General features: G+C 44.6%; 2 protein-coding genes across 10 annotated transcripts in view; both read left to right on the top strand.

Moving 5' to 3' along the window:
• QRICH1 (glutamine rich 1) overlaps window positions 1-20548 on the top strand; it is a 51969-nt gene extending 31421 nt beyond the window's left edge. For all 8 annotated transcript variants that reach the window (XM_042978885.1, XM_042978888.1, XM_042978887.1 and 5 more), the window contains 8 exons: window positions 1643-2680; window positions 8867-9044; window positions 9676-9830; window positions 10915-11029; window positions 16904-17012; window positions 17371-17522; window positions 17844-17934; window positions 19605-20548. In XM_042978885.1, the coding sequence (XP_042834819.1) occupies window positions 1643-2680; window positions 8867-9044; window positions 9676-9830; window positions 10915-11029; window positions 16904-17012; window positions 17371-17522; window positions 17844-17934; window positions 19605-19797 (2031 nt within the window). In that variant the 3' untranslated portion in view covers window positions 19798-20548. The remainder of the gene's footprint in view (window positions 1-1642; window positions 2681-8866; window positions 9045-9675; window positions 9831-10914; window positions 11030-16903; window positions 17013-17370; window positions 17523-17843; window positions 17935-19604) is intronic.
• Window positions 20549-20784: 236 nt separating this feature from the next.
• Window positions 20785-25902, top strand: IMPDH2 (inosine monophosphate dehydrogenase 2). Of its 2 annotated transcripts, XM_007088490.3 has the most exons (14): window positions 20788-20979; window positions 21423-21471; window positions 21690-21791; window positions 22108-22182; window positions 22497-22703; window positions 23206-23293; window positions 23367-23566; window positions 23646-23736; window positions 23829-23924; window positions 24925-25068; window positions 25155-25299; window positions 25398-25541; window positions 25621-25704; window positions 25807-25902. In XM_007088490.3, exons 1-14 carry the CDS (start codon window positions 20882-20884, stop codon window positions 25826-25828), a joined length of 1545 nt encoding a protein of 514 aa, XP_007088552.2. In that variant the 5' UTR covers window positions 20788-20881; the 3' UTR covers window positions 25829-25902. The 2 variants fall into 2 exon arrangements, with proteins under 2 accessions (XP_042834824.1, XP_007088552.2); XM_042978890.1 differs by lacking the exons at window positions 24925-25068; window positions 25155-25299; window positions 25398-25541; window positions 25621-25704; window positions 25807-25902 and adding an exon at window positions 24199-24558 and having other exon boundaries at window positions 20785-20979.
• The last annotated feature ends 444 nt before the right edge of the window (window positions 25903-26346 follow it).

Genomic DNA, 26346 nt, shown 5'->3' with positions numbered 1-26346 from the left:
AGCACCATGCTTGATTATCTTTGTGATGTGTCTCCTTCTTTAAAAAAAAAATTTTTTTTAACGTTTTATTTATTTTTGAGACAGGGAGGGACAGAGCATGAACAGGGGAGGGTCAGAGAGAGGGGGAGACACAGAATCTGAAACAGGCTCCAAGCTCTGAGCTGTCAGCACAGAGCCCAACGCGGGGCTTGAACTCAAGTACTGCAAGATCATGACCTGAGCCGAAGTCTGCCGCTTAACCAACTGAGCCACCCAGGCACCCCGATGTGTCTACTTCTTTTATTAGATAGATAAAATCTCTCATCTGCCTTCCTTTCTACCTTCCTACCAGTGTTTAGAGTTTAGATATGTGTGTCTGAAGGAAATATCTTTTTCTTTCTTTCTTTTTTTTTTTTTTTTTAACCACAGGCTATACAAGGCATCCTTTCATGCTGCTTTGTATGCTGAGGTAACAGCAATAAGAAATGAACTGCATTATCATCAGAAATCAGAAGGAGGATATAGTAACCTTCTTAGATTAAATTGTCAGGAATATTGTGGGTTTGTTTAATGTTTCTTTTTTAAAGATATCTTACTTAACGGGTGCCGGTTGGCTCAGCCGCTTAAACGTCCAACTTAGGCTCAGGTCATGATCTCGCAGTTCGTGAGTTCAAACTCTGCATCAGGCTCTATGCAGACAGCTCAGAGCCTGGAGCCTACTTCGGATTCTGTGTCTCCCTCTCTCTCTGCCCCTTCACCACTTGTACTTTCTCTCTCTCTCTCTCTCTCTCTCTCTCTCTCTCTCTCTCTTTCTCAGAAGTAAATAAACATTAAAAAAAAAGATATCTTAAGAAATTATTTATCAGTGCCTACATTTTAATAGCAATATTGGGAGATCTCTCCAAATTCAAGAGTTTTGTCTCTACTGTGTTTTCCACTAGTCTGTGGTGGGAGTAGTTTTGATCCTGGGTTGAGAATTGCATGCCTGTAAAATGTACTTGTCTTGCTGACCCTTTAGAACATTGGTCCCCACCAGACTGTTTTTTTAGTATATATTTTTTTGTTGTCTACTTATTTTTGAGAGAGTGCTAGTGAGGGAAGGGCAGAGAGAGAAGGAGACACAGAATCCGAAGCAGGCTCCAGGCTCTGAGCTGTCAGCAAAGACTCCAATCCAGGGCTTGAACCCATGAACCACGAGGTCATGATCTGAGCCAAAGCCTGATGCTTAACTGACTGAGCCACCCAGGTGCCCCTGTCCCCACACTTTTTATTACTCACCCCATGGATAAACTGTTTTTGATCATACACCAAAATATATTTTTATAAACTATCTACTTGTACTATACCAATATGCAAAAACAAAGGGGTGGGGTCACACCTTAAAACAATAATTAAAACATAAGCAGAAGTTCTGATATTTTCTTCAGAGATCCAAGTTGATAGTCTTGCTTGCTCTGGTAGCTAATTGTTGCTCTGAATGCTGTGTGATGCTGGAGAATTATGCACATGGTTTTGGGGGTTATGGTCTCCAAAGAAGCCTTGGGTCTTCCAAAGAAGCCCCTTCTCCTCACATTACCTAGGGCCTCTCCCTGAGATCTCTTCCTTTTGGGGCTGAATTCTTAATGTTGCCTGGTTCACTCACTGGTGAATCTTGTCGCTGCAGGTACAGGTGCAGGTACAGCAGTCTCCGCAGCAGGTCTCGGCTCAGCAGCTCTCCCCGCAGCTCACCGTTCACCAGCCTGCTGAGCAGCCCATCCAGGTCCAGGTGCAGATCCAAGGCCAAGCACCACAGCCGGCAGCCCCCTCCATCCAGACCCCGTCTCTGCAGAGCCCCAGCCCTTCGCAGCTGCAGGCAGCCCAGATCCAGGTGCAGCACGTGCAGGCGGCCCAGCAGATACAGGCTGCAGAGATCCCAGAGGAGCACATCCCACATCAGCAGATCCAGGCTCAGCTGGTGGCCGGCCAGTCTCTTGCTGGGGGTCAGCAGATCCAAATCCAGACCGTGGGTGCCCTTTCCCCACCACCGTCTCAGCAGGGCTCACCCCGGGAAGGGGAGCGACGGGTTGGCACAGCCAGTGTCCTCCAGCCAGTGAAGAAACGCAAAGTGGACATGCCCATCACTGTGTCCTATGCCATCTCAGGGCAGCCGGTGGCTACTGTGCTGGCCATTCCACAGGGCCAGCAGCAGAGTTATGTGTCTTTGAGGCCAGACTTACTGACAGTAGACAGTGCCCACCTGTATAGTGCCACTGGGACCATTACTAGCCCTACAGGAGAAACCTGGACCATCCCTGTTTACTCTGCCCAGCCCCGTGGGGATCCTCAACAGCAGAGCATTACCCACATTGCCATTCCCCAGGAAGCCTACAATGCAGTTCACGTCAGTGGCTCACCCACGGCCCTGGCAGCTGTAAAGCTGGAGGATGACAAGGAGAAGATGGTGGGCACCACGTCTGTAGTGAAAAACTCACATGAAGAGGTAGTGCAGACCCTTGCAAACTCTCTCTTTCCAGCACAGTTCATGAATGGCAACATCCACATTCCAGTGGCTGTGCAGGCTGTGGCAGGCACATACCAGAATACAGCTCAGACTGTCCATATATGGGACCCCCAGCAGCAGCCACAACAACAAACCCCCCAGGAACAGACACCACCGCCACCACCGCAGCAGCAGCAGCAGCAGCTCCAGGTTACTTGTTCAGTAAGTGAGACTTCTCTGTAGGGCAGCCTGCTCCCCTGGGGCCCAGGGCAACACAGAACTTTCCTGGTAACCTCCAGCACCTCTGGCTTGTTTACTGCAACGATGTTGGTCTTGCAGTAATATATAATATTTATATTTTGGTTGAGGTTGGGGAGGGGGAATAGAAGCAGCAGATGAAGCTATGCAATGAGCAGGAGTTCTGTCCTGGTAACTGGAGGTAGATGAAAGGATCAATAACTGCTTTGGGGGGGTAGATGCTTCAGGTGCTTCTTTATAATCTCTTAAGAGTAAAGTTCAAGGTAAAGACTAACGAGACACACCAAGTGTTAATCTGCATTTAATAAGCTACTTTCTGCATTACAAACGAATGGATCTAGACTTTCATCCACTAGATGAAAACTAGTTTTCACTAGACTGTATGCACTAGACTGTAAACTCATCACAGCAGAGAGGCTGTGAAATTATTCCTTTTTAGTTATCATCTGTGGACACAATGTAGGTGAATTAGATGATCAAAAACACTTTCCAGAGGGCCTGTTAAAAGTGATAACCTTTGGGAGTGTCAGATGAGCCACCACTGCAATGTGATTTCCCAAAGGTATTTAACAATAGTCAAGCTTTCGTTAATTTTCTGTTATGGAAACTATATTGAAAAAAAATTTTAACTTTTATTTTGAAATAATTTTAGACTTACAGAAAAGTTACAATAATAGAACCCTGTTGAAATTTCAACTTTAAAATTGCTTGATTCTTTTATGTTTTCTAATTGTTAAATTTTTTTAAGGATACCACGGAGGTATGGATAAATTTATTCCTTAAGACTGTTAGTAAACTTTAGGGACTCTCGTCTCATGGGACTGCTGAAGGCACTGTGTCTCAGGGACTCCTGGGAATGTATGCAAGGGAGCTGGAACAAACAGCGCCCATACTCAGAAACTCAGCCCATATGTAATTGGTTAAGCAAAGGCTGACCAAGTGGTTTCATAGATAATATATTAACTTAGGTGACTTTGCTAAGGACCTATTAAATATCCAGCTGTCAGGCCTAGAAGTTGAGCAAGACAGAGTCATTGCTTCAGGTAGCTTCCAGTCCAGTTTTGGAGTAAGAATGTATGATTTCTATTTTTTGAATATAAGGCAGCATAATCAAGTGTGCTGTGTGCTCGACACACAAAAATAAACTTGGTATTCAGAAACTATCCTAGGTTAAAAAGTCAGCAGAGGCATCTTTGTGGAAAAAAGTGGTATTTGATCTCTAATTTATAGGATCAACTGACCAGAGTGAAGCAGCATGAATACAGAACCAGGGATGGACAGAAGGGACATGGCCTAGTGCAACATGAGAGGGGAACTGTGGGAGAGGAGTTGGCATGGGAGGCAAAGGATTTATCTTCCCAAAGTGAAGAGTTGAGTTTGATCTGATCTTTGGTAGGAAATTTTTCCAGAATCCTAAAAGTTGTGATAACAAGAAGAGTCAAGTACAGATGTGTAGAATTAATTGCACGTAGAAGAGACCAGCGTGGAGTATTGTGATGTAGCTCTGCACTCAGCTATTGCTCACCAGGATGGAGGACATCAGGGCTCTCAGCTTTCTTGGGCCTCATGGTCCAGTTCACAAGTCAATCCTCTTTAATTTAAAAGTCCTCTTTTAATTTGTACTTCTGGACCCTGTATCGGAAGATCTTTTCTGGAGTTCATTTTAGTAGGCCTGTATTCTTCAGGGGCAATGTTTCCTTTGGGAAAGTCTTAACAGGAATGTATATCAGGTATTACCGGAAAAGGAAAAATTGAGAAGAATACCCATCATGCAGGAAAGATGAGTTCATCCATTTATACCACAAACATCCCTCTGCCTTCCTTATTAGGCTTAGTGCTATGTGCTGGGGAACAAATATGAATAGAGAGTCTCTGCCCTTGGAGTACTCACAGCCCGTGGGAAGATAATTGTGATGTGAGTTGAACCCTAAGGAGAGCTGATGACAAAGTGTTGTGGTCCTTCACCTGCCATACCCTTTATGTAAGTTCTCTTATCACCCACTTTAAAATGAGATTTATGGTGAAACCGCCCTCCCTTGAGCTCATATGCACCTCCATCTATTGCCCTGTTTCTCCACTGTGCTTTATTCCCAGAGTTCTCAGAAGCATTATCTGCGCAAGCCGACTCTGCCTTCTAAAAGGTTTTCTCTTCAGTTTGTGAGTCTGCTCTTGTTAAGGTTATTAGTGACCTCTTTTTGGCCAGATTTAAGAGGCATGTCTGTTTTTATCTCACAGCAACATATTAAACAACAGATCATACCTGTCTTCCTGGAATTCTCTTCTGGTGTGGTTTTTCCTCCTACCCCTACTGGTTCTTTTTCCTTCTCAGAAGAGTTTGCTGGTGGCTCTGTCTAAACCATACATGTAGATGTTCCTCAGAGCTCAGTACTGGCCTTCTTTTCTCCCTAAGGGATTTCTGTCCATGGCCATGGTTTTCAGCACCCTCTAGATGGCTGGTGCCATGAAGAGGATAGTCACTGACACTGTCTGCCAGGCACTATTTCAGTGTTACACATATTAACTCATTTAATTCTCACATCAACTTCATGAGGTGTGTACCACTATTTTACAGAGGACGAAACTGAGACACAGATTAAACCAGTAAGACCAGAGCCAGGATTAGTATTTAGCAGAGTTGGGCTTTAGCCCTGGAAAGACTGGCTCTGGAGCCCAGAGCCTGTGCTGCATTGACGCAGATCTTTATCTCTAGACCATGCCTTTCCTCTTAGAACCTTTCGCACACATCCAGCAGCCTATTTTTCATTTCCTTGGATTTACTGAGGATATTTCAGCTTTTCATTAGCATCACCTCTACCACTGTCAAAACTTCTCCTCTGGGCACCTGGCTGGCTCAGTCAGTAGAGCATGCAACTCTTGATCTTGGGGTTGAGTTTGAGCCCCACATTGGGTACAGAGTTTACTTAAAAATAGATAGATAGATAGATAGATAGATAGATACATACATACATACATGCATACATACATGCATACATACATATATACATACATACATACATGTACTGTTAAAAAAAAAAAAACTTTCCCTCTCAGAAAGTGGTACCATCCTCCACCCATTTGTTTAAACCAGAAACCCAAGAATCATCCTTGAGTCTCCTTTCCCTTACTCTCACAGCCAGTTTCTCAAGAAGCCACTTTGGTTCTGCCACCACACTTTTCAGAATTTCTTAAATTCTCTCCACTGTCACCATCCTGGTCCAGGCCACCAGTACCTTTGCTCTTCAATCCATTCTCCATAAATCAGCAAGAATAATTTTCTTAAAATGTAAGATTGTGTCACTTCTCAGCTTAAAACTCTCCAAGGACTCCATTATAAATAGGAAAACTCTACACCACAGTATATAAGGCCCCACTTACATCAGTAGTTTTCATCCTGGTTGGGATCACTACCACCCCTACCCACTGACATTTAGACAGATACAGAAGAAGTTTACTGTCAAGATGCTTGGGAATGTTACATTAGTGGGTGAAGGGCACCTGTCTAAAAACCAGAAGGAAAGTACTGCCCCACATGCCCTGGCCCCCACCTACTTACCTGTTCAGACTCCTACTAGATTTTGCAGCTTGGGTAGATGGTGTTGCTGTTGAACAAGGTAGGGAGGGAACTCTGAGGAGAATAGTTTTGGATGGGGAAGATGCTGAGTTCTCTCTGTAGATATTAGTTTGAGGTGGTTGGTTGTAAGATGTTCACTTGGAAACATATAGTACCCCCTGGGTATATTAAGGGGATGTTTAGCTTGGAGGTGCATAGTTAGCAATCATTTCCACAAACATGGAAATCCAAACTGGAAAAGTGGTTAAGACTCAACAAGGAGATTGGTAGTTGAACTGGGAAGCGTGTCTACAGTGGAGTTCCTGGGTTGACAAACATTTAACAACCTTGCACTGATACTGTTTTATCTCCTTGTTTAATTGAGCAGAGATAGGAAGGAGAGTTTTTATTTTTATTCATTGACAAGCAGATTAATGTGTCGTATATAAATTATTTTGCCTTCAGTTTGAATAATTTGACATTGCTTAGCCCTTTGGGTAGGCCCTGGCATGATGAATGGCTCAAAGGAATTTGTTTAGAATATAGACAAGTGAGTGAGACTCAAGAATCTATGCTTGGTATCTATGATGCTATCTATCCTGCCCAAAATGAGGATTGTGATTGAGGCTCATGGACATTTCTCTGCCCCTTTGTGTGCATGGCTTGGCTGTTAGACCATTGAGGATGGGATGGGATGACTTCCTTTGGAGGCAGGAAGGTAGAGTAGTGCCTCTTGTCTTCAAAAATGTCCTTAGGAAATAGAGCAGTATTATTGAGAAGGAATATGGTGGGGAGAAAACCAACCTTATATATAGCTAGAGAAGCCATATAGATCCTTCAGTGTTAACCCTCTCATCTTACAGTTGCAGGGGAGAGAACATAACTTGTTTGTTGTACTTTCCTTTTTCTTTTAAAAGGGATGATTTTCACCCATGACTGGATATGAGAATCACCTGGGAGCTTTTAAAAGTACTGGTGGCAGACCCCCCCCTCAGACCAATTAAATCATAATCTGCAAGGATAAGGCCCAGTCATGGGTATTTTCTAAAAGCAGCCCAGAAGTTTTTAAAGTGCACCCAAAAGTTTAATGGTCACTACTCTGGACACTTGGTATTCAAAGTGTGTTCTGCAAACCAGCTCCCTCACTTGGGAACTTGTTAGAAATGCAGAATCTCAGGTCCCACCTGAGACCTTTCAAATCAGAATCTGCACTTTAATAAAATCCTTAAGTGATTTGTTTGCACTTTATAGTTTGACAAGCTGTGCTTTGGGCCAGTAGTTCTGAGAAATGACTGAACTTTAGAATGGCCTTTTTATGTGAGAAGGTTTTTGAAAGACTAATCTGTTTAAAAAGATTCTGGGGCCTCAAGGCTTGTATGCCTTGTCAACTGGTGCAGACCTATGGAAAAGCAGTTCGAGTGCCTTTACATTGGATTGGTTTTGGCAACGCAGCACTGGTTGCTTCTGGTAGGATCATTGGCTGTGCAAAAGCAGGTAGTGTCCCGTCACTGGCTGCTGGTCTTCATTTCAGTAGTTTTGCAGGCCTGGGTGCTTATCATCTGTCTCAGGATCCAGGGAACATTTGGGTTTTCCTAGCCACCTCTGGAACCTTAGCTGACATTATGGGAATGAGATTCTGCCACTCTGGAAAACGTCTGTGGGCTTAATTGCAGGTCATTTTGCTGATGGTTGCCAAACTTGGAATTAGTGTGTTGAATAGACCCCAGAAGTATCCCCAGAAGTAGTAGTCATGACCCAGCTTGGACTCATGAAGAACTTAAAAACTTCCACCATTTTTAGTGTATTAAGAGAAGCAAGTGCAACATTTTCACATATTGTGACATTTTACTTAAAAAACAAAACAAAACAAAAAATGACATTGAACTTTCCAGAAGAAGAAATCCTTCATTATCATTACAGCCTTAAAAAGGTGGGTGGTATGTAACCCAAGAGCTTCTTGTTACAGTTTAATTCTTGTGTATTGATGTTCTCTTTTCTTTATCTATTGGTAAAATCTCAAGAGGTAAAATGTTAGGTATCAATCTACTCCTGAAATCATTGTTGCACTATTGCTAACTAACTTGGATATAAATTTAAAAAATAAATAAATTTAAATAAATAATAAAAAATTTTAAAATGTTAAGTATCAACATTGGGGACCCCAAAACCTCATGTCCTACTCAGAACAGTGTGAAAAAAATCTCTTAGGAGCTTTAGGGTTTCTGTTGTTTGGCTCATCTTACAGCACAGATCTTCTTTGAAATTATGTTAAATGAAATATCAATGAAAACAAAGGTTACTGTAAATTAAAAAAAAAAAGATTCTGGGTGGAGCCCAGATACTGGTTTTTGTAATTCAGAGATTCAGAAGTCCAGCCAGGGCTGAGAGGCACTGCAGTAGCCTTAGCTGTCCCTGGGGTAAGGAGTAGAACTCCACAAAATTTTTTGGAAGTAGGACAAGTAGAAGAAAGTTGTTTTTCGTTTTTTTTTTTGTTTTGTTTTTAATTTAAAAAAAACCACAGGTAACATTTTTTTAACAGTATTGTGGAAGGGCCTGATGGAAAACAATATTGACACATTTTGATGGTTTCTCTCTCATAGGCTCAGACTGTCCAGGTTGCTGAAGTTGAACCACAGTCACAGCCACAGCCTTCCCCAGAACTTCTGCTTCCAAATTCTCTGAAACCAGAAGAAGGGCTTGAAGTATGGAAAAACTGGGCCCAGACCAAGAATGCTGAGTTAGAGAAGGATGCTCAGAACAGACTGGCACCCATTGGGAGTGAGTGTTTGTGAAGGAGAGAGGAGGGTGGACTCTCTAAAATGCAGTGGTATGAAAGCAGCTGGAGGACAAAATGGCAGAAAAGTGGTGTCCCTTGGCTCTGGGGGTTAGGGATCACCATCTGAAATAGTATGCTAAATTCAAGACCAGCAACAAGCTGGTAATGAGAGGATTTATGGTGTTTGCCCAAGACCAGACATTTTTGTACACATGGATTTCTGGAGTCAACCTAGCAGATCTGGGCAGAGTAAATTCTGGAAGGAGATAGGACCAGTGAGTATGCTCAAGGGCCTTCTTCCTTAGCAATATGTTCGTATTCTTCCTCTTAAAGTGTGGATTTTGGGGGGTTTTGTTTTTGCTTTCATGTCTTGGCCCTAATAACTTTGAGGGTATGTGTGGTGGGGAGGATTGTGGGAAGGAAAGCCTTGGTGTAAACAGGGCATACAGGATTACTATCTTAGTGGGCCAATTCTGACCTTAGATACAGGTGACCATTTCCGTCCTAGCACCCTGATGATCAGTGTCTTCTCTGAGCCCTCCTTCTGGGGATCTGAGCAACCTGTGAAGAGATTACTGTTATCAAGATCCCCTCCCATTCACCTTTGGGGGTTACCTTTGGCTTGTGTTGCAGGGCGCCAACTGCTTCGATTCCAGGAAGATCTCATCTCTTCTGCTGTGGCTGAGTTGAATTATGGGCTCTGTCTAATGACAAGAGAAGCTCGAAATGGAGAAGGTGAACCCTATGATCCAGATGTGCTCTACTATATTTTCCTGTGTATTCAAAAGGTAGGAAACAGCTTCGCAGGAACATGTTTGAGCTGTTCCCATTGGGTATTTGCTGGTTACTCAAATTAGTAAAATGATAAGCAAGTGATTATAGGGAAGTTTTCTTTCAACTATATAATAAGTTTTTAAATGTACATCTTTTAAAATTGCAAAAGACCTAACATGTTCACTTCAAAAAAATAAAATAGACATCATATATAATTCTGTCATCTAGAGAAGTTTTTGTTAAAATGTTTGGTATATTAAAACTTTTTAATCACAAAGGATTTGTATATAACACTTCATTAAAAGTAAACACATGGTTTGCATAAAAGTAATTTATCCAAAATAAAATGTGGTGCTAACATTCAGCCCATTTTCTCATTGTTCCCTGCATTAACACAGAATAATTATTCGAGAGTCTAGCTAGAATATACAGCTGTAGTTGGGCTTTCAGGACATCTAACGTGAAACGTAACGGAAACTTGTCTTAGAACTGGCAGTTTAAGAAGAACAAAGGCGGATTTCTTAGTGTGTGAATGCTCTTGTGGAGAAACCCACAGTATGATGAAAGCACTTGCTGGTTGGGACCACCCTGTTGCCTGGGCCTGAGAAAAGTCTGCCCCCCAGTTTGTTCCTCTTTCTTCCCAGTCACCCAGGGCACTGAGTGGATTGCTTTACATGCCCTGTTTCATTCCATGCTCTCCCTAGTCCTAGAAGGCTGGCACAGTCCTTTCCATTTACAAAGAAACTGAGCCCCAAAAGTTAAAATACTCAGATGAGTTATTTAACTTACACTATAGCTAATAAGAGGCTGGCCCCAGAGCCTGTATTGTTTTTTTGCTACCACAAGACAGTGCCTTATCTGGGAGAAATAGTATTCACAAAATCTGCCCCTTTGACCCTACTCTCTAGAGTGTTGTGAGAGTCATTTCACATGATTTGAAGTGTGCTGTGGAAGCGTCACATGCTGGACATTTTTGACCTGTTGTGTTGGTTTGTTAAGGAAGCAGAAACAGGTAGGGAGAGGTAGTGATACAGTATTTATTTACCCTGGAAGTTTTACTCAGGAGACTACCAACAACTTTTATTGTTTTTCTTTTAGTATCTTTTTGAAAATGGAAGGGTTGATGACATTTTCTCCGATCTTTATTATGTTCGATTCACGGAGTGGCTACATGAAGTTCTGAAAGATGTTCAGCCCCGAGTCACTCCACTTGGTAAGAGTCTTCCTAGTCCTTGGATGTCTTTCCCACCTGGGTTTATAAAAGATCAGCTGTTTTTGTGGCTGGCTATGACAGCATGTGAGTGAGGAGGCTATAAATCCTTGGCACCAGCATGAACTTCTGTACTGCTTGGCCTGATACTGAAGGGGCACTGCACATCAGACAGAGAAACCCTGGTCCCAGTGTGGCCAGGACACGGGGGCATGCAGAGCCTTGGGTTGTTACTCTTCTGTTTGTTTTAATTAAAATTTATTGGGGTGCCTGGGTGGCTCAGTCAGTTAAGTGTCTGATTTCGGCTCAGGTCATGATCTCATGGTTCGTGAGTTCGAACCCTGTGGTGGGCTCGGTGCTAACAGCTCAGCCTGGAGCCTGCTTTGGATTCTGTGTCTCCCTCTCTCTCTGCCCTTCCCCTTCTCACGCATGCACTCACTCTCTCAAAAATAAATAAAACATTTAAAAAAATTTTATTGATTAAAATTAGAATCATTGCAAAACTTAAGAATTATGAATTCTTTCATATAGGTTGCTCATGTTACATACTGGAGATTTTTTTCCCATATGTTTGAACATATGTTCTACATATATGGAGCATAATTTTTGGTTTACTCATAAAACTCCTGAAAGAATAAGAGTCTTAGAGTAGAATGTCTGAGGTATTTGGGGTTTTATTTTTTAATAAATTTTTGTCTTTTTAGACCACTTTTAGGTTTACAGAAAAAATTAGCAGGAGGTAGAGAATTCCCATATACTCCCTCACACACTCTTCCCTCTATTATTTAGTATTTTGTATTCATATGATGTATTTGCTATAATTGATGAGCCATTATTGACACACTACAGAAGTCTGTAGTTTACATTAGGGTTCACTCCTCCTGTTCTACATTCTGTGGGTTTCAACAAATGTATAATGACATGTATCTACAGTTGCAGTATCATACAGAAGTTTCAGGGCCCTAAAATCCTCTGTGCTCCACCTATTTATCCCCTCCGTCCCCAAATCTCTGCAATCACTGATCTTTTCACTGTCTCCATAGTTTTGCCTTTTCCAGAATGTCATATAGTTGGAATAATTCAGTATGTAGCTATTTCAGATTTATTTCTTTGACTTAGCAATACGCATTTAATGTTCCTGTGTGTCTTTTCATGGCTTGATAGCTCATTTATTTTTACTTCTGAATAATATACCATTGTATGGATGTACCACACAGTTTGTTTATCCATTCACCTATTGAAGGACATCTTTGTTGTTTCCAGATTTTGGCAATTATGAATAAAGCTGCTGTAAACATTGTGTGCAGGTGTTTGGTGAAAGAATAGAGAGCCCAGAGGTAGAGTCGCAGAAATATAACCAACTGATCTTTAACAAAAGAGTAAGGGCAGTTCAGTGGACAAAGAATAGTCTTTTCAACAAATGGTGCTGGAACAACGGGACATCCACATACCAGAATATGAATCTAGATGGAGACCTTACACCTTTCATAAAATTAACTGAAAATGGGTCATAGACCTAAATGTAAAACACAAAACTATAAAACTCCTAGAAGATAACATAGGAGAAAATCTAGGTGACCTTGGGTTTGGTAGTTAGTAACTTTTTGGATATACCACCAAAAAGCACAGTCCATGAAAGAAAATAATTGATAAGTTGGACTTCGTTAAAATTAAAGGCTTATGCTCTGTTAAAGACACTGTTAAGAGAATGAAAAGACAAGCCACAAACTGGGAGAAAATATTTGCAAAACTCATACCTGATAAAGAACTGGTATCCAAAATATACAAAGAACTCCTAACGCTCAACAATAAAAAACAACCTGAACCAAAAAAAGGAAAAGATCTAAACAGATTCCTCACCAAAGAAGATAACACAGGTGGTAGATAAGTATATGAAGATGCTTATCATTAGATATCATCAGGAAACTGCAAATTAAAATGAGATACCACTATACACCCATTAGATTGGCTAAAATCACAAGCAGTGGCAGGCCCAATTGCTGGATAGGGAGGACAAGAATGCTCATTCGTTGCTGGTGGGAATGCAAAATGGTACAATCCCTTTATAAGCAGTTTGGCTTTTTTTTTTTTTTTTTTTTTAAGTAAACATTTTCTGGAGTGCCTAGGTGGCTCAGTTGGTTAAGTGTCCAACTTCAGCTCAGGTCATGATCTCACGGTTCATGGGTTCAAGCCCTGCATCAGGCTGTTATTGGGATGGAGCCTGCTTCAGATCCTCTGTCCCCCTCTTCTCTGCCCTTCCCTCGCTCTCTGTCTCTCTCAGAAATAAACATGAGGGGTGCCTGGGTGGCTCAGTGGGTTAAGCATCTGACCTCATCCCAGGTCATGATCTCTCTGTTCATGGCTTCAAGTCCCGCATCAGGCTCTGTGCTGACAGCTCAGAGCCTGGAACCTGCTTCGGATTCCCTGTCTCCCTCCCTTTCTGCCCCTCCCCTATACTTATTCATATTCATTCATTCATTCTCTCTCTCTCTCTCTCTCTCTCTCTCTCTCTCTCAAAAGTAAAAAAAAAAAAAAAAACATTTAAAAAATAAACATTAAAAATATTAAAAAAAAAAAGTAAACCTTTTCTTACCTTATGATCTAGTAGTTGTCTTCCTTATTAGTATTTACCCAGATGAGTTGAAAAGTTTATATTCACATGAATATCTGAGTTTTAATCCTGGCTTTGCCAATTGTTTTTTATTTATTTTTATTTATTTACTTTTTGCATTAATCTAACAGGAATTTTAAAATGAAAACAAAATTGAGATAATTGACATAAAGCATATTAGTTTTAGGTATACAACATAATGATTTGATATGTGTAGATCTTGCATAATGATCTAGTTTAGTTAACATCCATCACCACACAGTTACACGCTTAACCTTTAAAAAATAGGTATTTTATTTAGTTAACTTATTTATTTTATTTAGAGAGAGAGAAAGCGCATGAACTGGGTAGGGGCAGAGAGAGAGTGAAAAGAGAGAGAATCCCAATCAGGCTCCGCGCTGACAGAGCAGAGCCAGACACAGGGCTCAAACTCACAAATCATGAGATCATGACCTGAGCTGAAATTAAGTGCCAGATGCTTAACTGACTGAGCCACCCAGACACCCCTAAAAGAAAAATTCTTTTTTAAGCAAATATTTTTTGCATGCCTGTTATGTGCCAAGTAGCATTTCAGGTGTAGATAATATTATAATGAATAAAATGGAACTTATAGTCTAATAGGGGGGAGACAGTGTATATGATTAAGTGACTTGAACCAAGCACAGGGGAATGGAAAGTTTTAAGGGCATTAGGAAAGAGTCCTTTCTGAGGGACTATCATTAGAACAGAAACCAAATAAGTGAATCACTCTACATGATGTGCAAATTTTCAAGCCAAGTGTGGCTGTGCAAACTTTGCTTTTTAAAAATTGCATTGTGGAAATTTTAAGCATATATAAAACTAAACTTGAGATAAATGACACTCCCTTGTACCCATTGTCCATGGCAAATCTTGTGTCATAGGTGCCCCATCTGTTTTTTTCCCTTCCCATATTATTTTGAAGTAACTCCTAGACACTTTATTCATAAATATTTTAGTATGCTTGACACATGATGCCTTTATTATACTGGGGGGGGGGATATAATTCCATAATGTCATAAAAATCTACCCTTTGTTCAAATTTCTAATGTCTCAAAAATGTCTTGACTTTGTTTTGAGTCAAGGTGCAAATAAGATCCGCACATTGAAATTGCTGGTATGTCTTTTAATATTTAGCTTTAATCTTTAGTTTTCCCCTTGATTCCTTAATTCTTTTTTTTTTTTTTGCAATTTATTTATAGAAGAAAGTAGCCTTTTAAATTGTCAGTCTGATTACATCCCCATATTGTAGTTTAGTATAGTTTTCTGTTCCTTGTATTCACATAACTGTAAATGTTGCAGATAGTTGCAGATAAAGACTTCATTGATGGGGTTTTGAATTTTGTGTTTCCTTTTTGGAAGGAGACATCATAGATGGGCTATATACTTCCATCTGATACCCATAATATCTAGATCCATTCATTCATTAGGAGTTGCAAACAGTGGTATTCTGATGTTACTACTTCTTCATTATTAGCTGAAATACAGAGCACAACTTTCTCCTGATCACTCTTTCAATGCCTAGCAGTATAGATTATGGATTTTATAGTAGAGACAGAATAAGGGCTTGTTTCTTCTCCTTTGTTTAGCAGTTTTTACAGTAATGAGTTGGTTCACTGGTTTCATCCAGTGATGAACAATTCACTTTTTAAAGAATCCTTGTGAACTGATGGATTTAAACATTTAATATGGTTTACTCCATTGCAGGTAATCTTTTTTGATGTGCAGATTGTTCTGTCTTTGGCCATTTGGACCTCTTTAAATTGGCTTTTAAGTTCTTTTGACATGGCCCTACTTCCTTGATTTCTGATTTTCCAGATGTTCCATGCTCATCTTGGACATTTTCTGTTTTCTGCCTCAGTATAGAATTGGTCAGTTCAGCATAGAACCTGGTTCCTTTTAGTGGTAAATGGTATTTTAAGTAGCATAGGGGTGTTCATTGCTTCTGGGTTGGTCATTGTTTCTAGGCCTTTCAGGGGGGCAGAACTAAAAAATAAAATAAAATCATTTTGATACCTGCAGTTCAGATTCAGAACTACAAGGCTTTTTATATGATGTCTCTGCATCTCCCTTCTCCCATGCCAGGAGTCCTGGTTTTTAGACACTAAAGTTCACTTTAAGTTGTGTTAGGAAGTGGGTAAAGCTAGGGAAGAGACACTACCAGTTGGCAGAGTGAAGTGAATCCAAAGAAAATAGTGCATGCTAAGGTATGTGTGGGACCACTTTTAGCTCTGGCCTTCCCCAAACAGGGCTGTCTTGTGCCACTCATCTGCTTCAGATATTTTGAGGGCAGGGAATCTTATCGTATTGCCAGTGGGCCACAAAATAGAAGAGTAGAGATAGTGCTGCCAGAAAGAGATGGGAGTGCACTAATGGACTTAGGGGACCAGCTTTGGCAAGAGTAGAGAAGAGGAATGTGTTGGGCAGAATATTTCTTTCCCTGCTCCTAGGATGTGGCATCCTCACTGTCTGCTTGGAGAATTCCTGAACTCCTGCAGGAGAATACTGTTTCACCAGGGCCTCAGTACTTGGCACATAAACACTGGTACATCGACTGTTGAATGAACACATGATGGGGGCTTGGTGATCAACCTAAGTGTCATCTTCTGTTCACATAGACCTGGCTGCACAGGGCTTTTGATCAAACATTGGCCTTTGCCCCTGCCCAGCCCTCAGTTTGCTTATGAACCAGCGTCTTAAAGTTAGACCTTCCCTGTGGGAGAACCCTGTAATAGTTCTGAATATCATTCTCCCCTTTATCCAGACAGGGAATGAGAATGAGCTTGCTTTTTAGAGGTGGAAAACACAAGAGGTTTAACAAGGACACACATATTGGTTCTTTGGGCCCTTGACACCTTTGAAAAAATATGATGAAAGCTCTATACCCTCTTTCTAGAGAAGTATGCATATATGCAGAGTTTGATTTATAGTTTTGGGTGTTACACTATGTTCTTTTGCCCAGTTGTAATCTTGGATTAGAGGAAGAATTAACATCAGGTAAGAATCATATAGGGCACTGGTTCTCAGGAACTTGTTAGAAATGCACATTATCAGGTCCCACCCCAGAAACTTGGGCTGAAACCCAGGCATCTGTGTTTCAAGCTTCCAGGTGATTCTGCCATTCTCTAGGGAGATTTTTCTGGGAAACTTGTACTCCTGTGTGGTCCTTGTGCCTCCCACTTCCCATCCTGCACCTCTGAGGGCCCTTCTCCCATCGTCTTGTTGTAGCAGTACTCTATTCCTCCTAGGCTATGTCCTGCCCAGCCACGTGACTGAGGAGATGCTGTGGGAGTGCAAGCAGCTCGGGGCTCACTCCCCTTCCACCCTGCTGACCACCCTCATGTTCTTTAACACCAAGTAAGTGTTCTAGAAGCTCCATGCTTAGCCACTGCTGGCATCTGCCCAGTGAAGAGGGTGGAAACTATCCAGGTAGACTTAGGAATTCCTTTGACACATATTTGAGAGCATCTGGGCTACTGAAAGCCTTCAGCCCCATTTGGCTACATTTGTGTGGTGACCAGTGAGGCAGACAGCCTTGCCAGACCCCTGCCATCAGTCTTGATGTGGTTCCTCCACTAGACAGTGTTTTTGGGTGTGGGCCTGCCCAGATCCTGGGAGTGTGTGCATCAGCTCCTCCGAGACACTGATGGCAGAGGCTGAGTCATGGTCTCCTCCTGGCACCCCTCCCTTTGCCTTGCTTTCACTTGTGGTGCAGATACTTCCTTTTGAAGACAGTGGACCAGCATATGAAGCTGGCCTTCTCCAAGGTTTTGCGACAGACAAAGAAGAACCCCTCTAATCCTAAGGATAAAAGCACGAGTATTCGGTACCTGAAGGCACTTGGGATACACCAGACTGGCCAGAAAGGTAGGGGCTACGGAAACAGGTGCAACTTGTCCTGCCCTGTCCTTGTGCCGGGGGACTAGTGATTAGTGTGAAGGTTGGGATTTGCTGGATAAGAATTCTCCATTCCCTTCTCCCCAGCCAGAAACTTCAAACTCTTCTAGAAGCAGAGATGCCCCAGAAATGATTGCTGCTTTTTCCTTTCATACTTTCCCTTCATGCCTCACACCATTTTTCCTCCCAATAAGTCTAGTTTGGGATGGCTAGAAGCCTAAGGTTCCTAATCTGGGCCTGAGCTAAAGCAGTCTGATGCCATGTCTCTGGTGTTGGGGGTGTGTTTTGTAGTTACAGATGACATGTATGCAGAGCAGACGGAAAATCCAGAGAATCCACTGAGATGTCCCATCAAGCTCTACGATTTCTACCTCTTTAAATGGTGAGGAAGCTTTATGGTGGCTGGGGGACTGTGTGTGTGTGCATGCATGCACTGTACCTGTATACAAAGGCATTCTTTAGTCACGAACTGAGAGTAAATACACACTTCCCAAAAGCTAAATATAGAAGCAACCTTACTGGTTTCCCAAAAACATGTGGAATGACCAGCATTGTAATTTTATATGGTCCCCTGTCTTGGAGAGGGGAATGAAGGTAGAGGGAGGAAAGTATAGAGAAGTGGCTTCCATCACATAGCATAGCTTAACATCTTCCTGTCCTTGACCTTTGTCACTAGCAACATCAATCTAGAGGGGATTCATTTTCTTTGCTTTTGCTGTCTTGCCCTTTCAGTTTGACATGTCATCTCTACAGCAATGCCAAAGTGATGTTTCTGTGCTATAGTTCTTAACATGTTACTTAGACTAAAACCTTCAGTGGTTTTAGTTTATTATATAAAGAAGAGTAATCTTAATGTTGCCAACGAGGCCTTTCGTATACTTCCCTTGCTCATCTCATGTCCATGTAGCTCTTGGCTCTCTAGCCATGCTGGCTTCTCTCCACTCAAGGACCTCATGCTCTCCCTACCCGCAAGGCCTCAGCATAGAAATTTTCCCTGTTGATGGGGCGCCTGGGTGGCTCAGTTGGTGAAAGTGTCCAACTTTGGCTCAGGTTATGATCTCGCAGTTTGTGAGTTCCAGCCCTACGTCGGGCTCTGTACTGACAGCTCAGAGCCTGGAACCTGCTTCAGATTCTGTGTCTTCCCCTCTCTCTGCCCCTCCCATGCTCATGCTCTGTGTCGGTCTCTCAATAATAAATAAACATTAAAAAAATTTTTCCCTGTTGGGCAGGCCTTCCCCACCCGCTACGGGCCCCCATATTTGGCTAGTTGGCTCCTATCAATCCTCTTCTCAGCTTTATTAGGAAAGCATTTCCAGATTCCCTACCTGTTCTTTTGGGCTCTTTCCTTTGTAGCATTTATCACTGATTGTCATTTTGTGTGTATTTATCTAATTGTTGACTATCTCTCCTCTTACCTGTAAGCTCCATAAGGTGGGAAGTCTTGGATTCTGCTCATTTCTTGAACACCAGCTCCTAGTGCAGACCTGGCACACAGTGGCCCTTTGATAAATCTTGAGTGGATGGGTGAATGTAACTGTTTAGACAGCGACATGTGCTAATAAGTACAGCAAAACATTGAAGGGGTAGAGTGTGAGCCTAAGTAAGGGTCCCAGCATCTTAGCCAAGCTGGGAAGGCAGATAGAGTCCCTTAGGTAAAATTGAGGAATTGTCAGTGGATTGGGTAGAGGCAAACAACATGAGGAAAGACTTGGAGATGACCTTGTAAGTGGTGAAATTGGTTCCAGGTGGGATATAGTTGGACTCAAGAAGATGAACCCCACATCCTTAGGTATCACTCAGAGGTATTCACAGCTGGCAGCATGTAAGGGAGGAGTGGAAGGGAGGTAGCCTATTACTGACATTTGCAGTAGCCCCAAAGGAGGTCCTAGAGGTAATATGTGTTGGCTGCATGGAATTCAGTAGCTATGATACCATACCTCCAAGAGCTGCTGTCTTCCCAACTTTTGCAGACAGCATCTGTCCAGTAGATTCCAATGTGGGAGGGTTGAGACTGTTGTGGTTTTACCCAGCTTTTACTGATATATTTTTCAGCCCCCAGAGTGTGAAAGGCCGGAATGACACCTTTTATCTGACGCCCGAGCCAGTGGTGGCCCCCAATAGCCCAATCTGGTACTCGGTCCAGCCTATCAGCAGAGAACAGATGGGACAGATGCTGACTCGGATCCTGGTGATACGAGAAATTCAGGAGGCCATTGCAGTGGCCAACGCAAGCACCATGCACTGAGATGCCTAAGCCATGGTGCAAGGGAGATGATCCAGGAAAAAAAATGGACAGACTTTCACACTAAAGAAGAGGCCTCCATTTTTTCTTTTTTTTATTGGTGTAGTTATGAAGCCTTTCAGACTGCTTCTGTTTAAAATGTAAAAGGAAACTTTGCCTCCTGTGCGTCTCCGTAAATCTGCGGCAGATTCCTCAGCCCGTGGGGGTGCTGGGTTTCCTGAAAAGCCAGATGTCCTAGAAAGTGGCTGGCTGGCTTTTTCTTTTTTTGTCTGGGGCCTGGGAAAGGGCTTGGACTGTTAGGAGAAATGTGGCCCGTTCCCTTACTCTAGAAAGATGGAATTAGTGATGGATGGACCCTCCAGGGAATCTCCCCAGCTGGCTTCCACTCTGACTGGCAGACGTCGCTGACCACAGGGGAGCCACCGTCTTTTTCTTTCTTCATGCTCAGACATAAACTTAGCATCTTAATGGAAGGAAAATGAGGGGAACTTCAATTATGATTTATTAAAGACAATTTCTATTACACCCTCCTTTATGACAAGTGACATTTTAGATGTTAAAGTAAAAACTTTACCATGCCTTTTTTTTTTTTTTTTTGGCCTAGCATTGAGGCCTTAAACCTGAGGCTCCTGTGCCTGATGGAATTCTTGTAACATACACTTGTGTATCATATAAAGATACCACTCTGTTTCTCTTATGTATTCTTAATCTAGTTGTTTATTAAGAATGACAAGCACGTCTTTTCAACATGCTAGTGAACATCGCCTCTTTATTTGGGAGGATCCTGGCGGGCCAGTGGAAGCAAAGCCTTGCCTGCTAATTGAACGGGTCAAGGTCTTGTGGGAGGGAGCAGACACGGTAACACCCAACTACAAGGCTACAAGCCCTAGTGCATGCTGTGCGCATGCGCTCCTTCGGTAGTCCCGCCCCGGAGTCGCGTAGGCTCCGCCTGCTCGCACTGCGTCCTGACGTCAGTGACGCGCAGGGCGCAATGACGATATCGGCGGGTTTATATTGGCGCGGCCCAGACGGCAGAGGCCTCTGCGGCGCGGTCTTCGGACACACGCGGCTTTGCCCGGTCCTGGCTATGGCCGACTACCTGATTAGCGGGGGCACGTCCTACGTGCCAGACGACGGGCTTACGGCACAGCAGCTGTTCAACTGCGGGGACGGCCTCACCTACAAGTGCGGGCCTAGCGGGCTCACCTGGGCGAGGAGAGGGGCGGCGCGCTGCGGTGGGAGGCCGGGTGGGGTTTTCCACTGAGCCCTCTGGGACTCGGGCGTGGGGACAGGTTGCGGAAAATCCCCCATCATCTCCGGCTCCATTTGGTAGATCTGAAGTGGGGCGGAATGGAGGAGGCATCTTGGCAGTGCTTGGGATTTCAGACTAGAAGCTCCATTCTGTCGGCACATGGAGTTGTCAGGATGCCAGGGTCGCTGTTGACAGCTAGGTGGCAGAAAAGGTCCCCTATCTACATCTCCACCTTGTGATTTGTCTTCCCTTAATGTGACACGGGCTAGGGCAGTGCCCTCTAGGCCCAAATGCCCTTTGATGTGATCAGTGGGGATGGAATCTTAAGCCGCCCTAAACCTGAGCCTTACTCCCAATTCATTCCCCTTCCCCATAGTGACTTTCTCATTCTCCCTGGGTACATCGACTTCACTGCAGACCAGGTGGTGAGTATCACCAGAAACTGGGTCCTGAACATCAGGTTAGGTAAGGTACTCCTTTGCCCTGTCCTCTCAGCTACCAAACCAAATTGGGCTTGGGGGTAGATTCTGTAGAATAGTCTGATTGGCATGCATGTCATGCAGGGCACCTGATTTATGGGGATCTGGCACCACCCTGAGGCATATGAGGTGCTTTCCCACATTACTTGGCTGTATCTCCTCAGGACCTGACTTCTGCTCTGACCAAAAAGATTACTCTGAAGACCCCACTGGTTTCCTCACCCATGGACACAGTCACAGAGGCTGGCATGGCCATAGCAATGGCGGTGAGCATGACGGGACAGAAGGAGGGGCCCCACATTGTTCCCCAAAGGCATATAGAGTCATGCTGCTCTTACTCTTTACTTTTTTCTTCTTTTTAAAGTTTATTTTTGAGAGAAAAAGAATGAGTGGGGAAGGGGCAGAGACAGGGGTCAGAGGATCCGAAGTGGGCTCCGTGCTGACAGCAGAGAGCCCTACGTGGTGCTCAAACCCATGAACCCGTGAGATCATGACTTGAGCTGAAGTCAAGATGCTTAACCAACTGAGCCACCCAGGAGCACCTCTTTGTCACTTTTTCACTATCTTCTGTTTATCGTGCAGCTTACAGGTGGTATTGGTTTCATCCACCACAACTGTACACCGGAGTTCCAAGCCAACGAAGTTCGGAAAGTGAAGGTCAGAGGGCAAGGATAGTGGTCAAGAGCTCCTGGGAACTGCATTGAGGTGGAGTGGGGGGTGGGAATGGGGGATATATTCTCCTGATCTTTTCCCCACTTTGGGGTTCAATTCTTGAGAAGACTATGAGACCCTGTGTCCTTAGGCAACAGAAGAGGACCAGGTGGACAGTACCTACAGCCCACCCGTGTTTCCTATTCCTGGGTTTGAGTTGTGATTTGGTCCTGTGGCACTGCCAGAGGGGGGAGTTGGCACAGACCCCGGGCTTCAAACTGGTAAAGGCCGTTCAGAAATATTCTTGCCATCCCTTCCAGAAATATGAGCAGGGATTCATCACAGACCCTGTGGTCCTCAGCCCCAAGGATCGAGTGCGGGATGTGTTTGAAGCCAAAGCTCGGCATGGTTTCTGTGGTATCCCAATAACTGACACAGGACGGATGGGAAGCCGCCTGGTTGGCATCATTTCCTCAAGGGACATTGATTTTCTCAAGGAGGAGGAGCACGACCGGTTTTTGGAAGAGGTAGGTGCTACTGACAAAGCAAAGCCAAGCTCTAGCAGCCAAGGCTTAAGACAAGGTTTCTGTTGCCTGAATGGCATCTCTGGGGGCCTTTGCAGTCCAGAAAAGATGAGTGCCCAGCCAAGTTTCTGATCCCTTCATGGGGTTCGTGCATCTCTTCCCCACCAGAGGCTCTGAATGGGCCCGAATGTTTGCCACCCCCAAGGTGCAGGCAGTACTCAAGGATCAATTTCGACCTCCTCTTCCAATTCTCTTGTCATTGCTCTGGCATCGCATTTCTGTCTCCACTATGTAACAGGAGGCTCTGTGTACCATGTTGTCCTTTCTACTGAATTTTCACCCCTGCCACTATATTGCTGCACAGACTGTTGGGTTCACTTGAGGAGGGTGGTTTGGGTGCAGGTGTGTGATCGTGGTGGTCTTTGGAACCTCCCTCCTGTATTAGGGCAGGGTCTGTTGGGAAGTCTGGTCTCTGGCCTTTTCTCATAGCTCCCCTCACTGCTAGATCATGACGAAGAGGGAAGACTTGGTGGTAGCTCCTGCAGGCATCACATTGAAAGAAGCAAATGAAATTTTGCAGCGCAGCAAGAAAGGTGAGTCCTAGAGGTGGAAGGGTTCTGGAACCAAAGACCAGGGTTCTGATTTATGTATTTGCCCTACCTCCAGGAAAGTTACCCATTGTAAATGAAGATGATGAACTGGTAGCCATCATTGCCCGGACAGACCTGAAGAAGAACCGGGATTACCCACTGGCCTCCAAAGATGCCAAGAAGCAGCTGCTCTGTGGAGCAGCCATTGGCACTCATGAAGATGACAAGTATCGGCTGGACTTGCTAGCCCAGGCTGGTGTGGATGTAGTGGTTTTGGTGAGTTGTCACATAGGCAGGGTAGGGTGGTAGGGGCAGCTGTAATACCAGTCTCACTGGGACTTTCTTTCTGTCCCAGGACTCTTCCCAGGGAAATTCAATCTTCCAGATCAACATGATCAAGTACATCAAAGAGAAATACCCCAGTCTCCAAGTTATTGGAGGCAATGGTGAGGCAAGACTGGGCACTGAAGGATGTGGGGCAAGAGGAGGGAAGCTAAGCTCCCACTTAGACCTTCACACAAGCTTTTCCCTGTTTTAGTGGTCACAGCTGCTCAGGCCAAGAACCTCATTGATGCTGGCGTAGATGCCCTGCGGGTGGGCATGGGCAGTGGCTCCATCTGCATCACCCAGGAAGGTAGGAAATGCTTCAGCAGGCCCTCAGAGACTCTGGCTTCAACAGGGCCCTTAGTCCCAGATGGCCTGAGCCAAGCGCTCTTGTGGGAACAATACGGAGTCCTCCAATAGGGGCAGCCCCAGGGCCAGATGGGCCCCTTGGATGGGTGACATGCTGGAAGACGAGCTCGTCATTCCTCACCTGCCACTCCCTCCCACCCCACCCCTCACCTAGCCTGGCCTCCTTGCTCCTGCTCTGCACCCTCTCTAAACTCTGGTCTGTTTGTTTTATTTAGTGGCTCCCAAGATCCCTCCAGACATAAAGTCCCACAGCCCCAAATGCCCTTCTACTGTCACGGGCTGCTATAGTAAGTCCAGCCCGGCCCACTGGCCCGGCCCAGCTGCCCACTGCCCGGCTGCTTGGTTGACTGTAGCTGTAGCTCCCGGGGTTTGTGGTGCTGATGGGTGGGCAGGGCAAACTGAATGACAGACCATGGTTTTGGGGGCTGCTGGAAAACACAGCTCCCTCCTCTTCCCGGGGTGCTCATAAGGCAGGATCTCCTTCCCAGGTAGGCCCTAGTCTGCCCACATTTCCTATAGTAGGCACAGCTCAAGAACCAGCAAGCCACTCTTCCTTCTACACAACCACTCCCCTGATCTTGCCCAAGCTGCCAACTAGGCAGGAAGGGGTGGGCCTCTGGGTTACTAACTGCACGGTGACCCCCTACGTCCACTTGATACCAGGTGGGTGGGGCTTTTCCCGGCTGCTGACTGCATGTGCCTGAGGCTGCCCTGGGCCATGCACACATGCACGCGCACATGCAGGATTGAGTGGAGGCCATCACAGCTATTTGTACTGTTCAAGGCAGACGGGGCAGCAGCCATCCCAGACTTGACTCTCTCGGCCAAGCTGCAGTCTTGGTGCATCTGTAGCTGAGAGCTCCGGGGTGCTGAGTTATGGCCACAGGGCCCCTTGCCTGTCCCCATTAATTCCATCCACCCATATATTCCTCTCTCAATAGTGCTGGCCTGCGGGCGGCCCCAAGCAACAGCAGTATACAAGGTGTCAGAATATGCACGGCGCTTTGGTGTTCCTGTTATTGCTGATGGAGGAATCCAAAATGTGGGCCACATCGCTAAAGCCTTGGCCCTTGGGGCCTCCACAGGTGAGGCCCAGCACCCAGGGAATTTGGTGGGATTCCTTCCCTAATGCCACTCAGAGTCTGCCCCCAGCACTCCCATCTGTCCATAGTTATGATGGGCTCCCTCCTGGCTGCTACTACTGAGGCCCCTGGCGAGTACTTCTTCTCTGATGGAATCCGGCTAAAGAAATATCGTGGTATGGGTTCTCTTGATGCCATGGACAAGCATCTCAGCAGCCAGAACCGATATTTCAGGTGGGACAGGAAAGTCAGTTATCCTGTACTGACAGCCTTGTACTGGCAGCTTCATCTATGCTTTGACCTTGCTTGTGTTGTCCTGCCTCTCCCCACAGTGAAGCTGACAAAATCAAGGTGGCTCAGGGGGTGTCTGGGGCTGTGCAGGACAAAGGGTCCATCCACAAATTTGTCCCCTACCTGATTGCTGGCATCCAGCACTCCTGCCAAGACATTGGTGCCAAGAGTTTGACCCAAGTCCGGTAAGCTTGGGGAGTTGAACATGGGTAGAGGGGGTGGTTGAGGGCCAGCTACCCACATCTGACATCCGTCCCTCTTCAGAGCCATGATGTATTCTGGAGAACTCAAGTTTGAGAAGAGAACATCCTCAGCTCAGGTGGAAGGTGGTGTCCACAGCCTCCATTCGTAAGTGACCAGCCCTTTTGTACCCATCTACCTTCAGAGCAAAGGTTTTTGCTGTGCCTCCTTCCTCCTGCCACACCTCACAGCTTGTTATTCTGCTTACAGGTATGAGAAGAGGCTTTTCTGAAAAGGGATACGGCATACCCCCTTGGTTTTTCAATAAAAGTTTGGGAAAAAAAAAACAATGCCTGATCTTTGAGGTCAACAAGCAGGTGTGGCTGTGCAGCTGCCACTATCACAGATGCACACAAACACAACACCCTCATTTGTGGGGAAAGCCTCAGACATTGAGGTCAGGATACTCCTTGGATCTGGAAGGAGGAACTAGTTCTTGATTCAAAAAGTCCCTCCTGAGGCAGCTCACAAGATGAGTCTGGCCAGCTCTGACTCACAAGAGTGCAGTCTCACATTATGGCTACTTAGGACAGGTCATGGAACAGTCCATGGGGGCTTTGGACTGGCACTCACAGGTGCTTGGCCACGTGGGACCAGGTTGAGATCCACATATGTATTCTCTAACTTGAATCTCCAAGGGATCTTGTGGAGAAAGCACTGAGGTCCCCTCAACTCTGCATGTGAGCAAGTAGTTAACATTCGCAGTTTGAAACAGGTGCCTATACTGCCTCCTGCCTCTGAGGAGGTAAG

This window comes from Panthera tigris, chromosome A2 (genome assembly GCF_018350195.1).
Source record: "Panthera tigris isolate Pti1 chromosome A2, P.tigris_Pti1_mat1.1, whole genome shotgun sequence".
Lineage (NCBI taxonomy): Eukaryota > Metazoa > Chordata > Mammalia > Carnivora > Felidae > Panthera > Panthera tigris.
The sequence above is the reverse complement of the archived record's forward strand: the minus strand, read 5'-3'. Positions and strand labels throughout refer to the sequence as shown.

What these genes read in the sequence shown, in the direction of transcription:
- IMPDH2 (XM_007088490.3), top strand. Translation starts at nt 20,882, where the DNA reads ATGGCCGACTACCTGATTAGCGGGGGCACGTCCTACGTGCCAGACGAC. An exon ending in CATCTGCATCACCCAGGAAG is followed by an intron (nt 23,925 to 24,924) that starts GTAGGAAATGCT and finishes CTCTCTCAATAG; the next exon opens with TGCTGGCCTGCGGGCGGCCC. An exon ending in GGCCCTTGGGGCCTCCACAG is followed by an intron (nt 25,069 to 25,154) that starts GTGAGGCCCAGC and finishes ATCTGTCCATAG; the next exon opens with TTATGATGGGCTCCCTCCTG.